Raw genomic sequence first — 17679 nt, 5'->3', positions numbered from 1 at the left:
TAGATTTGTTGATGAGGTTCAATTTGCTTTAACATCTTCATTGGTCCGAGTAGTCGATTTTGAGAGATGATGTTGCATTTGTCCATTGTAATAGCATCATGATAAGGTTGCTGTTATTTATGAAAAATATGTACAAGGGAAGTAGAATGATGAGATTCTAAATTGGGGTCTTATACCTGGATGACCAAAGGGAAAAACCCCAGTGGAAAAAAAGTGCCTTTGGTATACATGCATTATTGGAGTACTTATTAGCATGGAAAATATTAATAAAGTACTCAAGGGATTATTTGCTGATAGATATGGAATTAAAGACGTAGCAAATATGAAAGGATATCATGATGGAACATTGGTTTGCCTGTTGTAGTCCACTTAAGGTACATAGGTGGAAGCAAAAAAGAGTGTCTAATGCATATGTCCAATGGTGGGACATCCTATTTATGCATACACAAAAATACATGGGAAACAATATGTTGTGCAAGGAAGATTTTGAGTGGTTCTTCAGAAAGATGGTGTAGCTATAAAAGCATATGACATGGATTTGCAAGCTGGCACCCCTTTAAGAATGGTTTTCGTCGACGAGGATATGTGCTCTCATCTTACTGTGCACTGTGCGTGAGTGTTGGACTCTACGACACCACCAATTGTAAGTTAATAGACTTTGACTCTTATGCTCATCTCATCCAGCATGAGCAACATGACTTTAGATATGCTCAACTCTTCCAGCTTGAGCATAAGCCTAATAACTACGACTCTTAGAACAGAGTTTAATATGACTTGAAGCTTTGGGTTTAATGCTTTGCTCATTTTATGGCTCAGTAGCTTGACTCTGACTATGCCAAAGAGTGTTTTTTGCACCCTGGCGACTTGACTTTTTACATTCTTGTGCTTACTACAAACATTTCTTCAGGTAAAAGTAAGCTTGAATCCTCAAAAAGAGGATAAGTGAAGGACCAAGTTGGTATTAAAGGTTTCTTTTTCCATACCTGTTTTATCATCTTCGAATCTGCATTCGCGTTGGTTGGGTTGTCCTTCTTTGACTGTGAAGACTCCATTATCCGTTTGATTCTCCAAGTAGGCCTGTTGATAGAAGTCTTTGATGTTTGGAGAGCTTTGTTCACTTTTGGCATCTGGATTTTAACTAGGAGCATTGGAAGACTTAGGAATCCAAACCTCTTGATGACCTTTGTAACTCCTTTGTTGACTTTGTTGAGCTTTAGGTCCTGCTGAGATGTTGAGATCTTCATGCAAGTCTAGTGTAGTTGCAGTTAGCTTGTGGTTGACTGGTAGCCAAATCTTCGTATACCCTATGTAGAATCCTTGTCCAAAAAGAACATTCTTTGAGATCCATCTTTGTTCTGTATCCTTTTGTGAGCCATGGTAGACTTCAGCATCATTCAATGTTGTTATGTTGTATACCTGCTTCTTAGGTATCCTAGGATATTGTCGAGGTTGATACCTTGTCGGACTTCTCTTTTTGGAGGGACTTGAAGTTACTTCATATGCTTTGATCTGTTGGTTTGGCACCCACATCTGTCTGTTACCTCCATAGTACTCATGTTCCTTTAAGCTCCATTGTGATGCTATGCATCCCATGTGTTTGTCTTTCTGTGTTAATTTCTCGTCCTTAATCCAAACCGGATCATTGACTTTGACTAAATTGCTCGGAACAAACACTTGCTTGACTTTCCTTTGCTTTCTTGAGTACTTTGGCTGATATATCTTTGCTTTTCTTGGTGTCTCCTTAGAGGTTTTAGTTGGGTCAGCAATTGACTTGAAGTTTTGAAAGCCTGACTTTCTTGAAGAAGCTGATCCATGAGGGTTCTTTGATGTAGAGGCATATGCTTTCACATCTTCTTTGCTAATCGGTGGAAGTTCCACTTTAGCTTTACCTTTGTCTGTAATTTTGATCTTCATTCCTTCTAGCTTTGGTGGTATTTTTTGCTCCATAGCTATCGTGGTTGCTATTGTATGATTTGCTTTAAGCTCTTCTGAAGTTCTGTTCAATGGAGATGAATCATCTTCAATAAGATCTGCTTTAATATCAGTCTCCATTTTAATTGTGCTTGAGGACTTTGTATTGTCGTCCACGGGTAACCAATCTTGGTCTTCATTCTTTGTTGCCTTTGAAGACTGCATCTTCATTGAATTCTGTATCTATAACATCTTCTGGGCCATTGGAATTCCCCTTATAATGTCTTCTGGCATATCCTTCGCTGTGATCACGTGGAATTGAGCTTTGATGATCTGTGAACTTACTTCAATGGTGTTGGAGATGATTCCCCAGCATTCTGCTCATTTGTCTCCTAATATGCTCACAAATTCAGGAGCATCTTTTAGTTGTGGTTGACCACATTTTTTCCAAGTGCGAAAGGACATGAGGTTCTTGTTTAACTGAAAATCTAGCTTCACTTCCCTTGAGAGTTTTTCTTTGTTTTCACCAACAATGTTGCACTTGATTGAACTTGGTTGAACTTTATCTGCATTTTCTTTGCTTTGACCACCTGCTTCCGTGGATGTTGGCTCGTTTTGTTGTAATACTGCACCGTTTTCTTGCAAAACTGTTGAGCATTGTGTTCCTGCATTTGAGTAACTTTTGATCTTAGAAGATCCATTGTGCTTTCTGGCAGAATTTGCCTCTTCGAAGGAGATTTTGATGGTGACCTTTGTGTGGCCTTTTGGACTTTAGCTTCATTGATTTTGTCTTTTTTATCACCTGTTCTGGTACCTTGAGGCTTTGCATCATCTTCAGATAGTCCTTGACTTCAGGTTTAGCATCCGTGGGGGCTTGTACAAGGTCATGAACCTGCTGAGAATCATTGCCATTTACATCTCGATATGCATATGGGAGCTTGGTCTCATGCAATTGCTTGAACACTATGGGATTTGTTGGCTTTTGACTCTAACTCGTGGAGATCAAGTGAAACTTTTGTCCCTGATGATCTTCATAGAAGAATTTTTCGGTAGATTTTGATGGTTTCTGGGTCAATGGAAAACTTCCAACAACCATGTGATCTTCCAATGGTTTTTTCTTTGAAAGGGTCTGCTGGCTAGAGTTCTTGGGCTTCTAACTGGTGTAGTATTTTCTAGTACTAGAGCTGAGCTTGATGAATTTGTAGCTCCCCCCTTCCTAGGGTGATCACTATAGCCTGCTTCATTGTAAGAGCTCAAAACTGTTTGGCTCTGGTTGAGTCTCACCTTTTGGGATTGTTTTGTGTAGCACTGTTGATGTTTGACATCTGTAAACCATTTGCATAGTTTCCTATGTATCTCCTTGAACCATGACAAATTATTCCCCAAGTTAAGCTGTAGATAGCATTATCTTTGCCCTGATATTGTCTATCCCATGGGTCTCCTATGATATGAGCTTCTGTGGTTTCAGGACCCAAGGCATCATAGATGCTAGACTCTCGTCTATATCTACGACTGGTTTGGTCAAAGTATATGCTCGTTTGGTCACAACATCGAAGCTTGATTTCCGATGGAGGAGAGTTTGGCTTTGAACAAATTTCTAAGTTCACTCGGGTAATATCCTTCAACTCTAGAGAGGATGGGCTATAATAGATTCTTTCCTCTGAAATGAACCATCCTTTCTGATATATCACTAGACGCACTTCTATGAGCTGGTCTGTGGGCCGTTCAAACACTGGTTAATCATTTTTGTACAGCTGCCCTTTTTGGTCCACATAGTGTGCATATGAATTATGGGTACTATACAAAGCTAACATCATTCTGTTTAATGTGTCTCGTAGACTCGTGAATGATTGCACACTTGTGTTAGTGGATGCAAAATCATTTGCAAACCTAACAGGATTTTCAACCTTCGGTGATATCTAGACACCTTCACTAAATTCATGCAAGAATTTGTTGTTCAAAGAATCAATTTTAAGCTTTTCATGTGCCTGTGCATCTTTATGTTGTTGATTTTAAACTTGCAATGCTTTCATTGGTGCTTCTAAGGTTAATGCAGATTCATCTGATTGCATTAAAAGTGACCAGTTAAATGCACTTACATCGAGATTCTCATTTCCAATTTGCTCTATACCTTGCTTGTTGGTAGTTGATGTGTCCCTGTTGTTTGGATTTCTTGGACAATCTTCAGAAAAATTTCCACCTTTTCGTTCACAATCTGAGCAATACACCATGACTGGTGGTATTCCAACTGGCTCTGTCATGTCAAGCTCTAGTTGAGAAGTTTCTGCTTCTATGTTGGTCAGGTTGTCGGCATCTTCTTCCAAAACACTGAGCATCAAGCTGTAGATTGCATTATCTAGACCTTTGTACCATCTTTGGTTTGGTTCTTCAATTAGACTGGCTTCTATTGGCTGATCTGTTGGATCTTCCATTACTAGATCTCGATTATAGATCTGACCACTGTAATCCATGTACAATGACCCTGATTGCATATGCACTAAATGTATGTTTTGCTGGCTTGCGTAGATTTCTAGATAACCACTTGGGTCAATTTTTTGCACTTCTATCTACATTTCATCTTTCATCTTACAATACCTGGCTTCAGTGAAGTCTGTGAACATCTGGGAGTTTTTTGAATCTGGCTTTATTCTGATCACTAGGATCTTGGCTCCTGTGCTGCTTTTGTTGTTCATCAAGTATCTATGGCCTTTTGAATCTGTATACAAGACTTTATCTCCATTGTATCCATAAAGCTGTAAAATTCGCTTGTTTGCACTTGTACCGATGTTGCCATTGCTATTAGCTTGCTCTGTTGTACTTGGACTCTCAACTCGAGATGAGTCCATGTCGACTGTCTCCTAGCAGACTTTAGTATTGATTAGCAAAAAAAAAAAATATGCTCAAGTTTGATCAGACTGCTTTTGCCAAAGTACTTTTGGCAGAGTTGATTTCTCTTAGACTCACAAGAGTTGATTAACTCTAGCTCGAAAGTGTTAGAATTGATTGCAGCCTTTGAAATGATGAAAATCTAGGCCTTGAATAACCTAACCTGCAGATTAGATTGTTATACGTTTTTTTCCACTTGACTTGAATTCAGCTCTTGTCAAGCTCCCAATTCTTTGCATGCAACCTGGTTCTTCAATCTGAGCTAAGTGAGTCAGCAAATGAGATTTCCAAATTCTATCCTTGCAAAAGGAGCTAAAGGACTAATCTGTAACTTGAAACTGAGTTAACAGGTACCAATTTGGATCCGATGGAACCCAAAATTGACGAGTGGCCTTGTATTATGTTATTCTAGCATTATACAAGCTCAAAAGTCCAAAATCTTGTTTCTAGGATTTAAAAGTAAATAATCTCGATTATTTACTTTTCTCAGTTTCTACACTTTTCAGGCTTGTTTTGCCAAGTATTTACCTTGTTGTGGTCTCTGGACAAGTTTGATTGAGTTTGATCAAGATTTGTCCAAGTCATCAACTGTTTAGTGTCCGCAGACTCTGATTCCAAGAATTTGGCTTAAGTCTCAAATTTGTGATCCAAATTTCACCAAATTTGATTTGTGGAGTCTACTTGATGTGCTTGACCCTGTGATATACTCAATTGTGCAAAATTTTTCAATTCTGGAGCAAAAGTAAATAATCGCGATTATTTACTTTTTTTAGATTTTTTTTTTCAAAAATAAATAATCGTGATTATTTACTTTTCGTAAGTTTTGGTCAACTGAGCATGTACACGTGTTTAACACATCAATAAAAGCATATGAGTCAAGTTTCACTGAATTTGAACAAGATTTACCAAGTCACACTCAAGTTCTCGACATACAATATAGATTTCAATTTTTATCAAGATTTTGGTCTATTTTGTGATCCAAACTTCATGAGCCTTCACAAAAGATGTTTGTAATCATGCATAAAGTCTATGGTATCAATCTTGATCAGTTTTGATACAAAAGTTAATGATCGTGATTATTGACTTTTGACCTAAAATGAACAATTTTTTCAACTTTTTCGATTCATGGTATCAACCTTGATCAGTTTTGAGCCAAAAGTTCATAATCATGATTATTAACTTTTGACCTAAAATGACAACTTTTTTCAACTTTTTCATAGAAGAGTCTTTTTATGATCTATTTTGAGCCTATGAATCAAGTTAAACTTAATTTGAATAAGATTCATCAAGTCAGACTCAATTTGTCGACAATCAGTCAGATTTCAGCTTTTAACAAGTTTTACCCTGTTTTGTGATCCAAATCTTTTGTGCCTTTACAAAAGTTGCTTGTATACATGTAATGAATCACTGGTATCAACCTTGATCAGTTTTGAGCCAAAAGTTCATAATCGCGATTATTAACTTTTGACCTAAAATGATAACTTTTTTCAACTTTTTCAGAGGGAGTCTTTTTATGATCTATTTTGAGTCCATGAATCAAGTTAAAACTTAATTTGAACAAAATTCATCAAGTCAGACTCAATTTCTCGACAATCAATCAGGTTTCAGTTTTTATCATGTTTTGTGATCCAAATCTTTTGTGCCTTTACAAAATTTGTTTGTACACATGTAATGAATCACTGGTATCAACCTTGATCAATTTTGAGCCAAAAGTTCATAATCGCGATTATTAACTTTTGATCTAAAATGACAACTTTTTTCAACTTTTTCAAAGGAGAGTCTTTTTATGATCTATTTTGAGCCTATGAATCAAGTGTAAACTTAATTTGAACAAGATCTACCAAGTCAGACTCAAGTTCTCGACAATCAGTACAGATTTCAGTTTTTGTCAAGTTTTTGGTCTGTTTTGTGATCCAAACTCTTTGAGCCTTCACAAAAGATGTTAGCAATCATGCTTAGAGTCTATGGTATCAATCTTTATCATTTTTGAGCCAAAAGTTAATAATCGCGATTATTAACTTTTGACCTAAAATGATAACTTTTTTCCTAAACAGTCTTTTTATGATCTCTTTTGAGTCTCTAAGTTAAGTTAAAACTTAATTTGGACAAGATTCATCAAGTTTATCAACTGTTTTGTATCCACAGACTCTGATTTCAAGAATCTGGCTTAAGTCTCACTTTTGTGATCCAAATTTCACCAAAATTGATTTGTGGGGTCTACTTGTTATGCTTGACCTTGTGGTATGCCTAAATATGCAAGATTGTCAATTTTTGGAGTAGATGTAAATAATCACGATTATTTACTCTGATAAATTTTTTACAAGTTTTTGTTACAATCTTGACACAGTTCTATTAAGGAACTCAACTCAAGGTCTCTAGCCAAGTTTCATCAAGTTTTGGACAATTTTTGGTCAAATGGTCATCAATTTTCTGTCTGTAAACTAACTTTGCAAATTTGGTCACAATTTTCAATCCAATGATCCAAATCTTACCAAATTTGATTTGTGGGCTTATTACAACATGGTAAAACTAGTGGTATGCTGACTTGGTCAAAAAAGTTAAAAAATAAGACAGATATAAATAATCGCGATTATTTACAACTGACAAATTTTTTCATCTTTTTGATCAATTGAGCATGTACACATGTTTATCACATCAATATAAGTCTATGTATCAAGTTTCATAAAGTTTGCACAAATGTTTTCCCAATTTCCACTCAAGATTGAAAAAGTCAGTACAAACTTTAGTTTTTACCCAGTTTTTGGTCAATTTAGTGATCTAAATCTTTTGTGCCTTTACAAAAGTTGTTTGTACACATGTAATGAGTTAATGGTATGAACCTTGGTCAAATTTGAGCTGAAAGTTAATAATCATGATTATTAACTTTTGGTCCAAAATGAACACTTTTTTGAGCTTTTTCACTAAACAGTCTTTTCATTATCTATTTTGAGCCTATAAATCAAGTCAAAACTTAATTTGGCTTAAAATGTCAAGAAAAAGTACATAATCTGAGTTTTGGTAAACTTTTGAAAATTTTACCTCGAAGTGTCTTTGAGCTTACCCACAAGTTCATACAACTTTTAGGCTTACTCTCCAGTTGGATTGAGTGGTTTGGAGTCTTTTCGTGCTATTTCTCACCATAGATCTGAAACTCTGCAACTTCACATAAACAAATCACAGATGATTCGTTTGGAGTGAGCAATGTTCTGAAATCCACCTCGGATCCTTCTTACCCTACTCCTAGGTAATGGGGTTGTGGAAAGTGTCCACAAACACTCGTTTTCTTGTGTTTTTAATGTTTTTCAGAGCTTTGATCTTAAGACTTGTCTCGTCTACCAATCATTCTCAAAATCCTAATCTAAATTTACAATCCTATAATCTTAAAGGCACTCGGCGAGTACAACTTACCTCCAAGCTACCTCTACACAGCAAAAGACGATAATCTTAAGCTATGTGGTTTCTAAAAAGAAATTTTTACTCTAGGTGAACCTAAAGCAAGTTAATGGACAATTACACAAGACGCTCGTGTTTTCCCTAGTTTAGGTATATCCGTCCCCAACAACGGCGCCAAATGTGGAACGCATGTTTAATCTCACCATCCTATCTTACTGCAATATTAGCGAGAACCACGATTAATTTGTCAAACCATGGGACGAAGCTGACTCGACTAGTGCATAGAGGCTACAAGAGGTTGTCAATCTCTCGGAAAACAACTAACAACTCGCATTTAACTCAAGATACACTCAAGTGACTGAAATCACCAAAAGTCAATCGTTCATCGACAAGCAAATCACATCCGTTATAGCATCAAATGACATCCAAACGTAACGAAACTTCTAAAACAAGTTTATAAGACCTAAGCACACATGCATATGGCCTCAAATTCCACAATAAGTCAAGTTTCAAAATCGCGATTATTAACAGTAGTGGATTTTTGACCTATTCATTTTCGATCCAGAATGCATCTAAATGCTTAGCAATGATACCCTAATAACCCGTCTATGCTTAGTTTTCGATTTAAAAATGTAAATTCCTAGTTATGATGAAATTAGGCCACGGATCGATAACGCCAAAAGCTATGAAATACGATGAATGGCTTACGTCAATACGTAGAGCTCTTACTTGCGGTTGCAATGCAACAAACGCATTCGCAATGTGACAACCGGAGAGGAAGAAGGAAGCGCGAGAAGAAGAGAAGTGAGTCTCGTTGGCTCACACTGTGTATTTCTTATCCAAAAACTTAATAAAATATTTACAAAGTTTGCTTTTATACCTTAGCCACGGTCTAAAATGTGTAATGTCCGGCACCCAAGACCTTTGAGACTCCACACTTATGGCATCTGCAACTTAGGTACAATAAGTGACATGTTCTTTACAATTTGGAACTCCCATTGAGCCCGTAACACATTAAAATATTACAATGACTTGAAATAAATCGAGAATTTACAATACGTGACCATTTTGGGAAAATGTAAAAAATGTGTAACTCCAATCTTTACTGCTACTTCACTTTGATCTTCGATGTGCATCCGTACGTCTTCAGTCTTTAACAGCTTCTGTTAACTGACGCTGACTCAGTTAACACTGCATTCACTCTCGGCCGTCTTGAGAGTGCATCGGCTACTTGATTATGCTTGCCAGCAATGTGAGCAATATGAAAATGAAATTGCGAAAGAAAGTTTGCCCACCTCATTTGTTTGTCGGAGAGCTTGGTCTACGTCATAAAGTACTTAAGACTTTGGTGATCCGTTCACAGAATGAAAGGAGTCCCCAATAAATAGTGCTTCCATGAATCTAGGGCATGTAGAACTGCAAGGAGTTCTTTTTCATATATGCCTAGAGTTTGCTCAACAGAGTCGAGCCTTCAACTTTCATAGCCTATGGCGTGCCCTTCTTGAAGCAAAACAGCTCCAAGGCAATCACCACAAGCATCACATTGGACCTCAAATGTCTTTTAGAGATCCGGTAGTGTAAGCACAGATTGAGAGATAAGCTTTTCGAAAGCATTGTTCTCCTTGCCAGACCATGTGTACCTAACGTTTTTCTTTGTTAGGTCATGTAATGGTCCTGCTATTAGTGAGAAATTTTCTATGAAGCGTCTATATTATGCACACATACCTATAAAGCTTCTTAACTCATGAAGATTCCTTGGTTTAGGCCATCCTTTTATTACCTCTAATTTTGATGTATCCATTTGGATGCCATCTTGAGAGATAATGTGACCTAAATACTGAATCTCTTGTAAGAAAAATTCACTTTTCTTTCGATTAACATAAAGTTTATTCTCTCTTAGAACTTGAAATATCACCTGGAGGTGTTGCTTTTGTTCGTCTAATGAATTAAAGTAGATGATGATATCATCATAGAACACTCCAGTAAAGGTTCGGTGAGGCCTGAATAGCTTCTCCATCAAGCGGTTGAATGTGGGTGGTGCATTGGTCAAGCCAAAAGGCATGACAACGTATTCGTAAAGACCAAACATAGTGCGAAATGCAACAATGTCTTGATCAACTATCCTTATTTGATGATAGGCACTTTTTAGGTCAATCCTACTGAAGTAGATACCCTTGTAGCTTATCAAATAGGTCTTCTACTTGTGGAACGGGAAACCTATTCTTGATGGTGATCCTATTTAGTGCTCTATAGTCGACACACATACGATATGTGCCGTCTTTCTTTTGCATTAGTAGCACAGGAGAACAAAATGGAGATGAGCTAGGCCTAACCAAACCCTTCTCAACTAACTCATGCACTTGCCGCATAATCTCCTCTTGTTGAGCTTGAGAAACTCTATAAGGAGGTTTGTTAGGCGGTGAGCTTCCTCAAAGAAGTTCAATTGCATGGTCATCATTGCCTCGTTTAGGAAGTAGCTCACAAGGGACGTCGTCAATAAAGACATCTTGAAACCCCTTGAGAAAATTGGATAACTCTAATTCCTTTTGATTGTGTATATTTTCTTTTGCTAAAACATTAGGTTCATTTTGAGAATCTTTAACAAAAGTCATGTACACGGAAATAGACCTCTTTATTGAATTGTTGAAAGCTTGTGTATGTACATTGAGTATAGTGTTACACATTTCCTTAGCATCTATATATATATCTTTTTCCCTGGACTTGAAGGAGATTCTCTTTTCAGGGGATTTAACATTGGCAGCCATGCGATCAAACCATGGTGCCCCTAGAATTACATCCCCATGCTTGAGAGGAGAGATAAAGAAGTCCTCTTTGTCCACATAGGTTTGGACATGGAGCCTCAATTTCCTGATTAAGGGAGTAACTGAAGCTTCTTGCCCCTTGAAAGCACCGTCTGCGAATAGGACATCTCCCATCTCGTAGGCTTGTATGCCTAGCTTGGTGGCCAACTCTATAGATATAAGATTTTGAGTAGAACCAGGGTCAAAGAGAATAAAAGCATCATGTTCTCTTACCTTTCCCCAAGCATGGCATAGAGGAGATCCTTTGTGGTGAATTTCCTCCTGTTGGATTTCGACCAAGGTAGCTCTAGGAGGTTCATGGCGGGTGTTCTTTTGGGGACAAGTGGGGTACACATGCCCTTGCTCGCCATACTTGAAACAGCGGTTATCCTTGCGATAATGCTCAAGCTCTTTAGAAGAGATTTTATTTTTGTCTTTGTAAAATCCCTTCTCTTTAACTTTGTTGGAGTTTCCCTTATGAGACTTTTGGATTGTCCTTCCCATTAGGCTCATTGGAACCCTTGTTTTTCGTGGGCTTAGAATTTCTTTTAGTCCCCATTTGGAAATTGATTCGAGAAGCCACCATAGTATGGTGTATAGCCGCCGATATGGTGCATGGCCTTTGGGAGCTGAGATACTCCGCCATTTCTTCAGTTAAGCCAGCACAAAATTGTTGCTTTTGCTCTCTAAAATCCAACTTCTTGAAGAAAGTGGCTTTGAGTTGTAAGTCCCAAAACTTGTCTATATATTTGTGAATGGACTCGTAGGGAGAGAGCTTCAAGCTTCGCCATTCGGTGAGTACTTTGTCTTTGGCATCAGTGGCCAAAAACTCTTCATAATGGAGGCTCTTAAAGCTTTCCATGTTCGTGGAGCTTCACCGTTGGACCGTAGGTTAGACCACCATTGCCTGGCGGACTTTTGAAAGTGCATAGCTACATGGCGTAGGTTAGAGGACTCCGTGAAGCCCTCATCTCCAAACGCCGCATTGAATTGTTGGATAAAGGCCAAAACTTTGTCCGTAGCGCCAAAGGTGCCATCATAGGTAAGGAAAGAGATGCTCTTCCCTCCCTCTTTGAATTTTTTAAGCTTGGACAACCTCTTTTACACGGCATAGGATTTCCTATGGCCTCTTCTTTTTTATGGTTCAAAGGTTACACCATCACTTTCTTCAGAAGATGAAGAATTTGAGGAAGATGGAGAAGAGGGTGACCTCTTTCTCGCCTTTTTCTTTCCTTGATCTTCTTTGTCTTCACCATCACTTTCATAAGAGGAAGAGGATGAATAAGATGCAGAAGAGGGTGTCCTCTTTCTCGCCTTTTTCTTCTCTTGCTTTTTGTCATCCCTCTTTGAAGTATGGTGTGGAGAAGTATGAGATGGTCTTCTCCGTTTTGGAGGTGATGGAGAGCGTTTAGCCCGCCGTCTTCGTGGAGCCATCTCCGCCGAGGTGGCGGGAGACTCTTGAATTCTCCTTTGAGAAGGAGATGTGTTATCAAGGAACAAATTTTTGAGCCCTTCATATGGATCCTCTTCTTCTTCCCGAATCAGAGAGACGCCTCTTTTGGAAGTCTTGCAAGGAGGCTTCCTAGGTGCTCTCTCGTCATGGTGGGGAGCTTGGAGAATCCCAAGAGCATGAAGTTGTTGTTGCACTTCACTTTGGAGGGATGGATTGCTCATGGCTTGTTAAAGCCTAGAAACAAGATAGTTAACAAGCATTGGGGCATCATTAGTAGCTTGCCCATTAGCAAAATCAAAGTTATCAACATTAATTTCACTCTCTTTACTATTGTAAACCATTCTAACAACTTTTAGGTGTAAACTTTTTAGGTGTACTTTGGCACTTCAAGACCTAGTTGCTACTCCTCTTTACCCCTTTAGAAAAACCACTCAAGCTATTGTACCCATGGCTTGAATACCATTAATTGCAAGGAATAGAAGAGAGAGTCGTTCAACGCCAAAACAACACCGGCTCCTGTCAAGCTTCTAATAGCTCAATAGTGGTGAAGCCGTAGGCAAGCCCCGTAGGACTCTACTATTAAGACTATAACTCTCGATGGTGATGCCCCGTTAACTGCACAAAGGCAGACGCACTGTAAGGCTGAAAAATCCCTATTCTACTTACTCCCATGCAATAAATAGTACCAACCATTTATAGATAGCTAGCTTGAGGACCTCCCTTCTTGAGCAAGAAGAGATAGGGAGGGGCTAATTTGTCACGGATCGATCGCTTTTACATAGGAGACTACCTTGGGGATCGTGGGGGATCCTTGCAGGCACTTCCTTTTCAGACCATGCGCCTATCATTATGACTTTGGAGGGGGAAGGAGTGTCAGATGATATTCGGCAGTGGAGGCCTATTACGATTCTCAATATTGTTTACAAGGTCCTAGCCAATGCCTTGAGTTTGAGGATCCAGCCTCTCCTTGGGGATTTAATTCATGCTACTCAGACCATAGTTACAGGGGACGGGGGGGGGGGGAGGGGGGGGACGAGGCCTAGGGTCGGGGAACGGTCGAAACCGCGGCCGGGGATGGAGGGGAACGGTCGGAAAATCATCCGACCGGCGGGGTCGCATGCTGCCGGGGACGGCTAGGGACGGGCCGGGGACGACCGGGCAAAAATTCAAATTCTGAAAAAAATGACCATTTTCAACGTTTATTTGCAACCAACGTTCACTTCTTTTGGGGGGTTTTGGCCCTTGGGAGGCTATAAAAGCACCCTTTGGCCTCATCTTCTCTCAAGCTCTCCTCTCTACGGTCTGCCGTCTACACTCTACACTCTACGCCGTCTACGGTCTACCTACAAGCTCTCAAGCTCTACCCTTGAGTCTCTCTACCCACTCTCTTTGTCTTCTACCCTCTCAACTTTGAAGCTCTCCTCTATTCTCTCTCCACACAAGCTCTCTTCTAAGCTATTAGCTCTACTCTCTCTCCACCATCATGTCATCTCAAGCTAACTCCACTTCTCAAGCCGGCTCTTCTCGAAGGAGGCCCGCCGTGCAAACATGGTCATGGTGGGATGAAGTCGACTCTAGCACACGTGGTAAAGGTGGCAGTGCAAGACCATGGACGTGCAAGCTATGCCTGTACAAGAGAACGGGTGGTGCAAACAAAGTGCGAGCCCATCTTCTTCATGAACCCGGTCACGAGGTGAAGTTTTGCCCTCGAGCATCTCTCGAGAAGAGGTTGGAGCTTCTTGAGAAGCTCACGGTGTATGAGGTCGCGGAAGCGGCCAAGAGGGGCCGTTTTGTTGCCGTTGACCCCTCCGCCACGGCGACACCGCAAGAGCAAAGGGAAGCCAACCTTAACGACACCTCTCAAGCGTTCAAGACAAATGCATCTACACCGTCCTCTTCGTTGTGCATCGCCAAAGCACCCTCGAGGAAAATTGGAATCCTAAATTGAAGGAAGAGGTGGATAGGTCGGTTGCTCGGTTCTTCTTCCACGACCACATTGCCTTCCATGCTTCGCGGTGAGTTTCCCTTGGCATATGCACATTGCAATCTCCCATTTTGTATTCGTTATGGGGTCTCGACTCTCGACTCTCCATACTAACACAACATGCTCTATTTTGTGTGGATAGGTCTCCATACTTTTGAACCATGGTTACGAAAATAGGGGAATATGGCTCCTCTTATGTGCCACCTTCATCGGAGAGGCTTCGTACCACTCTCCTTGACAAAGAGAAGCTTGCAGTGGAGCAAGCGGCCCAAGCAACAAAGGATCTGTGGGAGACCAATGGCGTCTCTCTCCTTGTAGATGGATGGAGCGACACCCGCAAGTGGTCCATCCACGGAGTGGTGGCCTACTCTTGGGGGGAGATGTACTTTGTGGAGTCACATGATGCATCCGACAGTGGCAAGGCCGTGGAGATGCTTGCTACGGAGTGGACAAGCACCATAGAGATCACCGACCCGGAGAATGTCCTTTGTATGGTTGTAGATGGAGAGGCGTCAAATAGGGCAGCCGGGGCTATCATTGAGGGCATGTATCCCAGCATCCATGTCACATTTTGTGTGGCGCATTGCCTCAAGGACATAGGGAACTTGTCATGGATTTCACCCACCATTGGTGACGCCTCTCGAATTGTCTCCTTTGTGCTCAACCATCAAAAAGTGTGCCATGAGTTCTCAAAGAAGAGCCACTTGTCCTTGCTCAAATATTCAGAGACAAGATTTGCATTCAATTGGCTTATGCTAGGCCGCTTGTCTACTTGTGGCGGAGCCTTAAGGGGCCTCTTTCTCAGTGATGAGTTCCAAGCCATGCCGGAGTCTACATCAGCAACAGGATTGAAATGCCGAGAATGGGCCGACGATGCCGCTTGGTGGGAGGAGGTGAAGACTCTTGACGCCATGGTCAAGCCTATTCTACACCTACTTCGAGTTGTGGATGGCTTGCAGCCATGCATTGGCAAAGTCTACGAAGCCATGGATCGGATGATAGAGACACTTGAGAAGCTTGTGCCTGACCCTTTCGAGTATGAGGAAATTCATGGCTTGTGTGAGTCGAGGTGGAATGCATACTACTCTCCACTTCATGCGGCAACTTATGTGCTCGACCCTGAGTTTCACGGAAGGCGTCAAGAGACCGACAAAGAGGTGAGCAAAGGATGGCGGCTTGCATTGGAGCGCCTTGAGCCTAGCAGTGACACTAGGCGCAAGATTAGAGACGAGCTACTCAACTACAGGCAAAAGAAGGGCTCCTATGAATGAGTAGATGCACAAGTTGATCGCAACAAGATTGGCTCGGTTTTGTGGTGGGAGGACTATGGAGGAGATGGCCCACATTTGCAGCGCTTGACTGTTCGTGTCCTTAGCCAAGCATGTACCACTAGTTGCTTGGAGCAACTATGGAGTGTGTACAGCCACATTGCCTCTAAGAAGAGGAATCGCCTTGGGGTTGAGAGGGCCAATGATTTGGCATTTGTGAGCGCTAACTTGCCAAGAGCGTCACACACAAGGCAGATCCCTTCACTGAGTGGGAGATGGCACAAGAGAATCCATCTATGGCCGATACACTTGGAGGAGCTAGAGGAGGACTTCGAGCCTCAATGCGAGCCTCGCGAGGCCTCATACGTCGCTGACGACCTCGACTACGACGACGATATGGAGATTCAACAGGCGAGCACTTCTTGAGTTTGATGATCATTGATCACTCTCGAGTCTAGAGTCTACCTACTACATAGCCCTTTGTATTTTTTGTTATCCTTGAGGCTTGTCCTAAGTCCTTTAGGCTTTTTGAGCCCTTGTGGCATGCACTTTTCATTTTGTATCCATCGATGTTTTATTAGCACATTTGCGCCTATATGACTCGTGCTCTTTGGTCTATTAAAGTGTAAATTTGTGGTCAAAGTGATGCTCTATGTGTGTGGCATGTGTGTAGGTCAAAAAATGCCAAACAAACTCTTCTTCTTTTTTTGCCGTTCCGACCCCCGTCCCCGTTTTCTGACTTTTGCCGTCCCATGTAACTATGACTCAGACTGGGTTTGTCAAGGAACGCAGCATCCTTGACAATGTATTCACTTTTTGGGAGGTGACGGCTCTAGCGAGACTCCTTGGTGAGGACTTGGTTGTTCTCCTTGATTTTGAGAAGGCTTATGACAGAGTGGATTGGAGTTTTCTTGAGGGGAGTATGCTGCACATGGGCTTTGAGGCTGGCTGGATTCGGGGTGTTGCTGCTTTATACTCTATAGCTCATAGCCAAGTGTTGATGGCCAGCGGCAGGGGGCCCAGATTTGAGCTTTCTTGTTCTGTCAGGCAAGGGTGCCCGCTTGCCCCCTTTCTTTTCCTGTTCTTTGCAGAGGCTATGAGTATGTACTTGACAGCAGTAGAGGTAGGATTGAGGGGCTTACAGCTTCCTATTCAAGGGGAGGAGCTTAGTTTGCGGATGACACTGGATTATATTTGCATGGCCAAGAGGCCAATTTGCAGCGAGCTGAGCAGTCCTTGCAGGCTTTCTATATAGCATCGGGTGCGCTAATCAATTGGCGCAAGACAGTGGCCTTTTGGGTTAGCAGATCTCCCACTCCGGATTGGAGCCCAGATCCTGGATTTAGATGGATACCCCCTGGCACCGCTGTACACTACTTGGGGTGCCAAGTTGGACTTGATTTGTCACCGGAGCAGCAGATTGCCCCCCTTCTTCTGAGCATTCGGAAGAAGCTTCTTTTTTGGAGTACAGTTAGGCTCTCCTTGGCAGGGAGAGTGGTGGTGACAAATCAGGTCTTGCTAGCTACTATGTGGTACATCACTTCATGCTGGATTTTTTGTAGTTCTTGTATCAGTCAGGTCCAGCGACTGATCAGGAACTTTCTTTGGTCCGGACGGGATGGGGATCCAACACAAGCCAAGGTGGCTTGGTTAGTTATCACTCTCCCCCTGGCAAAGGGAGGGTTAGGCATCATCGATCCTGCAGATCAGAGCAGAGCCCTGCTGGGGAAGCTTATTGTGCGAGGGCTACTTCCAGGCGCTGAGCCTTGGAAGGATCTGCTTTTCCAGAGGATGTATCTTCCAAAGAGTTAGGATGTATCCCTATGCAGAAGCCACAATCCTAACTCTCTGGAAGATACATCCTGCCACAAGACGGTTTACCTCCAGCCTGTGCCTGCTGCGGCCACCATCTTGAGACACAACAACACTGCTTATGGGATTGCCCACAGGCACAGCAGACATGGCTGTGTATACTATGCATCA

The 17679-nt window shown here is 41.3% G+C and overlaps 1 protein-coding gene across 1 annotated transcript; it reads left to right on the top strand.

Annotated features, from left to right (window-relative positions):
- The first annotated feature begins 16456 nt into the window (after positions 1-16456).
- Positions 16457-16951, top strand: LOC147422996 (secreted RxLR effector protein 78-like). Its single transcript, XM_086501435.1, has one exon. It carries the CDS (start codon positions 16457-16459, stop codon positions 16949-16951), a length of 495 nt encoding a protein of 164 aa, XP_086357561.1.
- Positions 16952-17679: the final 728 nt, after the last annotated feature.

This window comes from Adiantum capillus-veneris, chromosome 26 (genome assembly GCF_014529385.1).
Source record: "Adiantum capillus-veneris isolate H3 chromosome 26, ASM1452938v2, whole genome shotgun sequence".
NCBI lineage: Eukaryota > Viridiplantae > Streptophyta > Polypodiopsida > Polypodiales > Pteridaceae > Adiantum > Adiantum capillus-veneris.
Note: the sequence above shows the minus strand (reverse complement) of the source record. Positions and strands in the feature narration are given on the sequence as shown.

Coding starts and splice junctions, on each gene's coding strand:
- LOC147422996 (XM_086501435.1), top strand. CDS start 16,457: ATGACTCAGACTGGGTTTGTCAAGGAACGCAGCATCCTTGACAATGTA.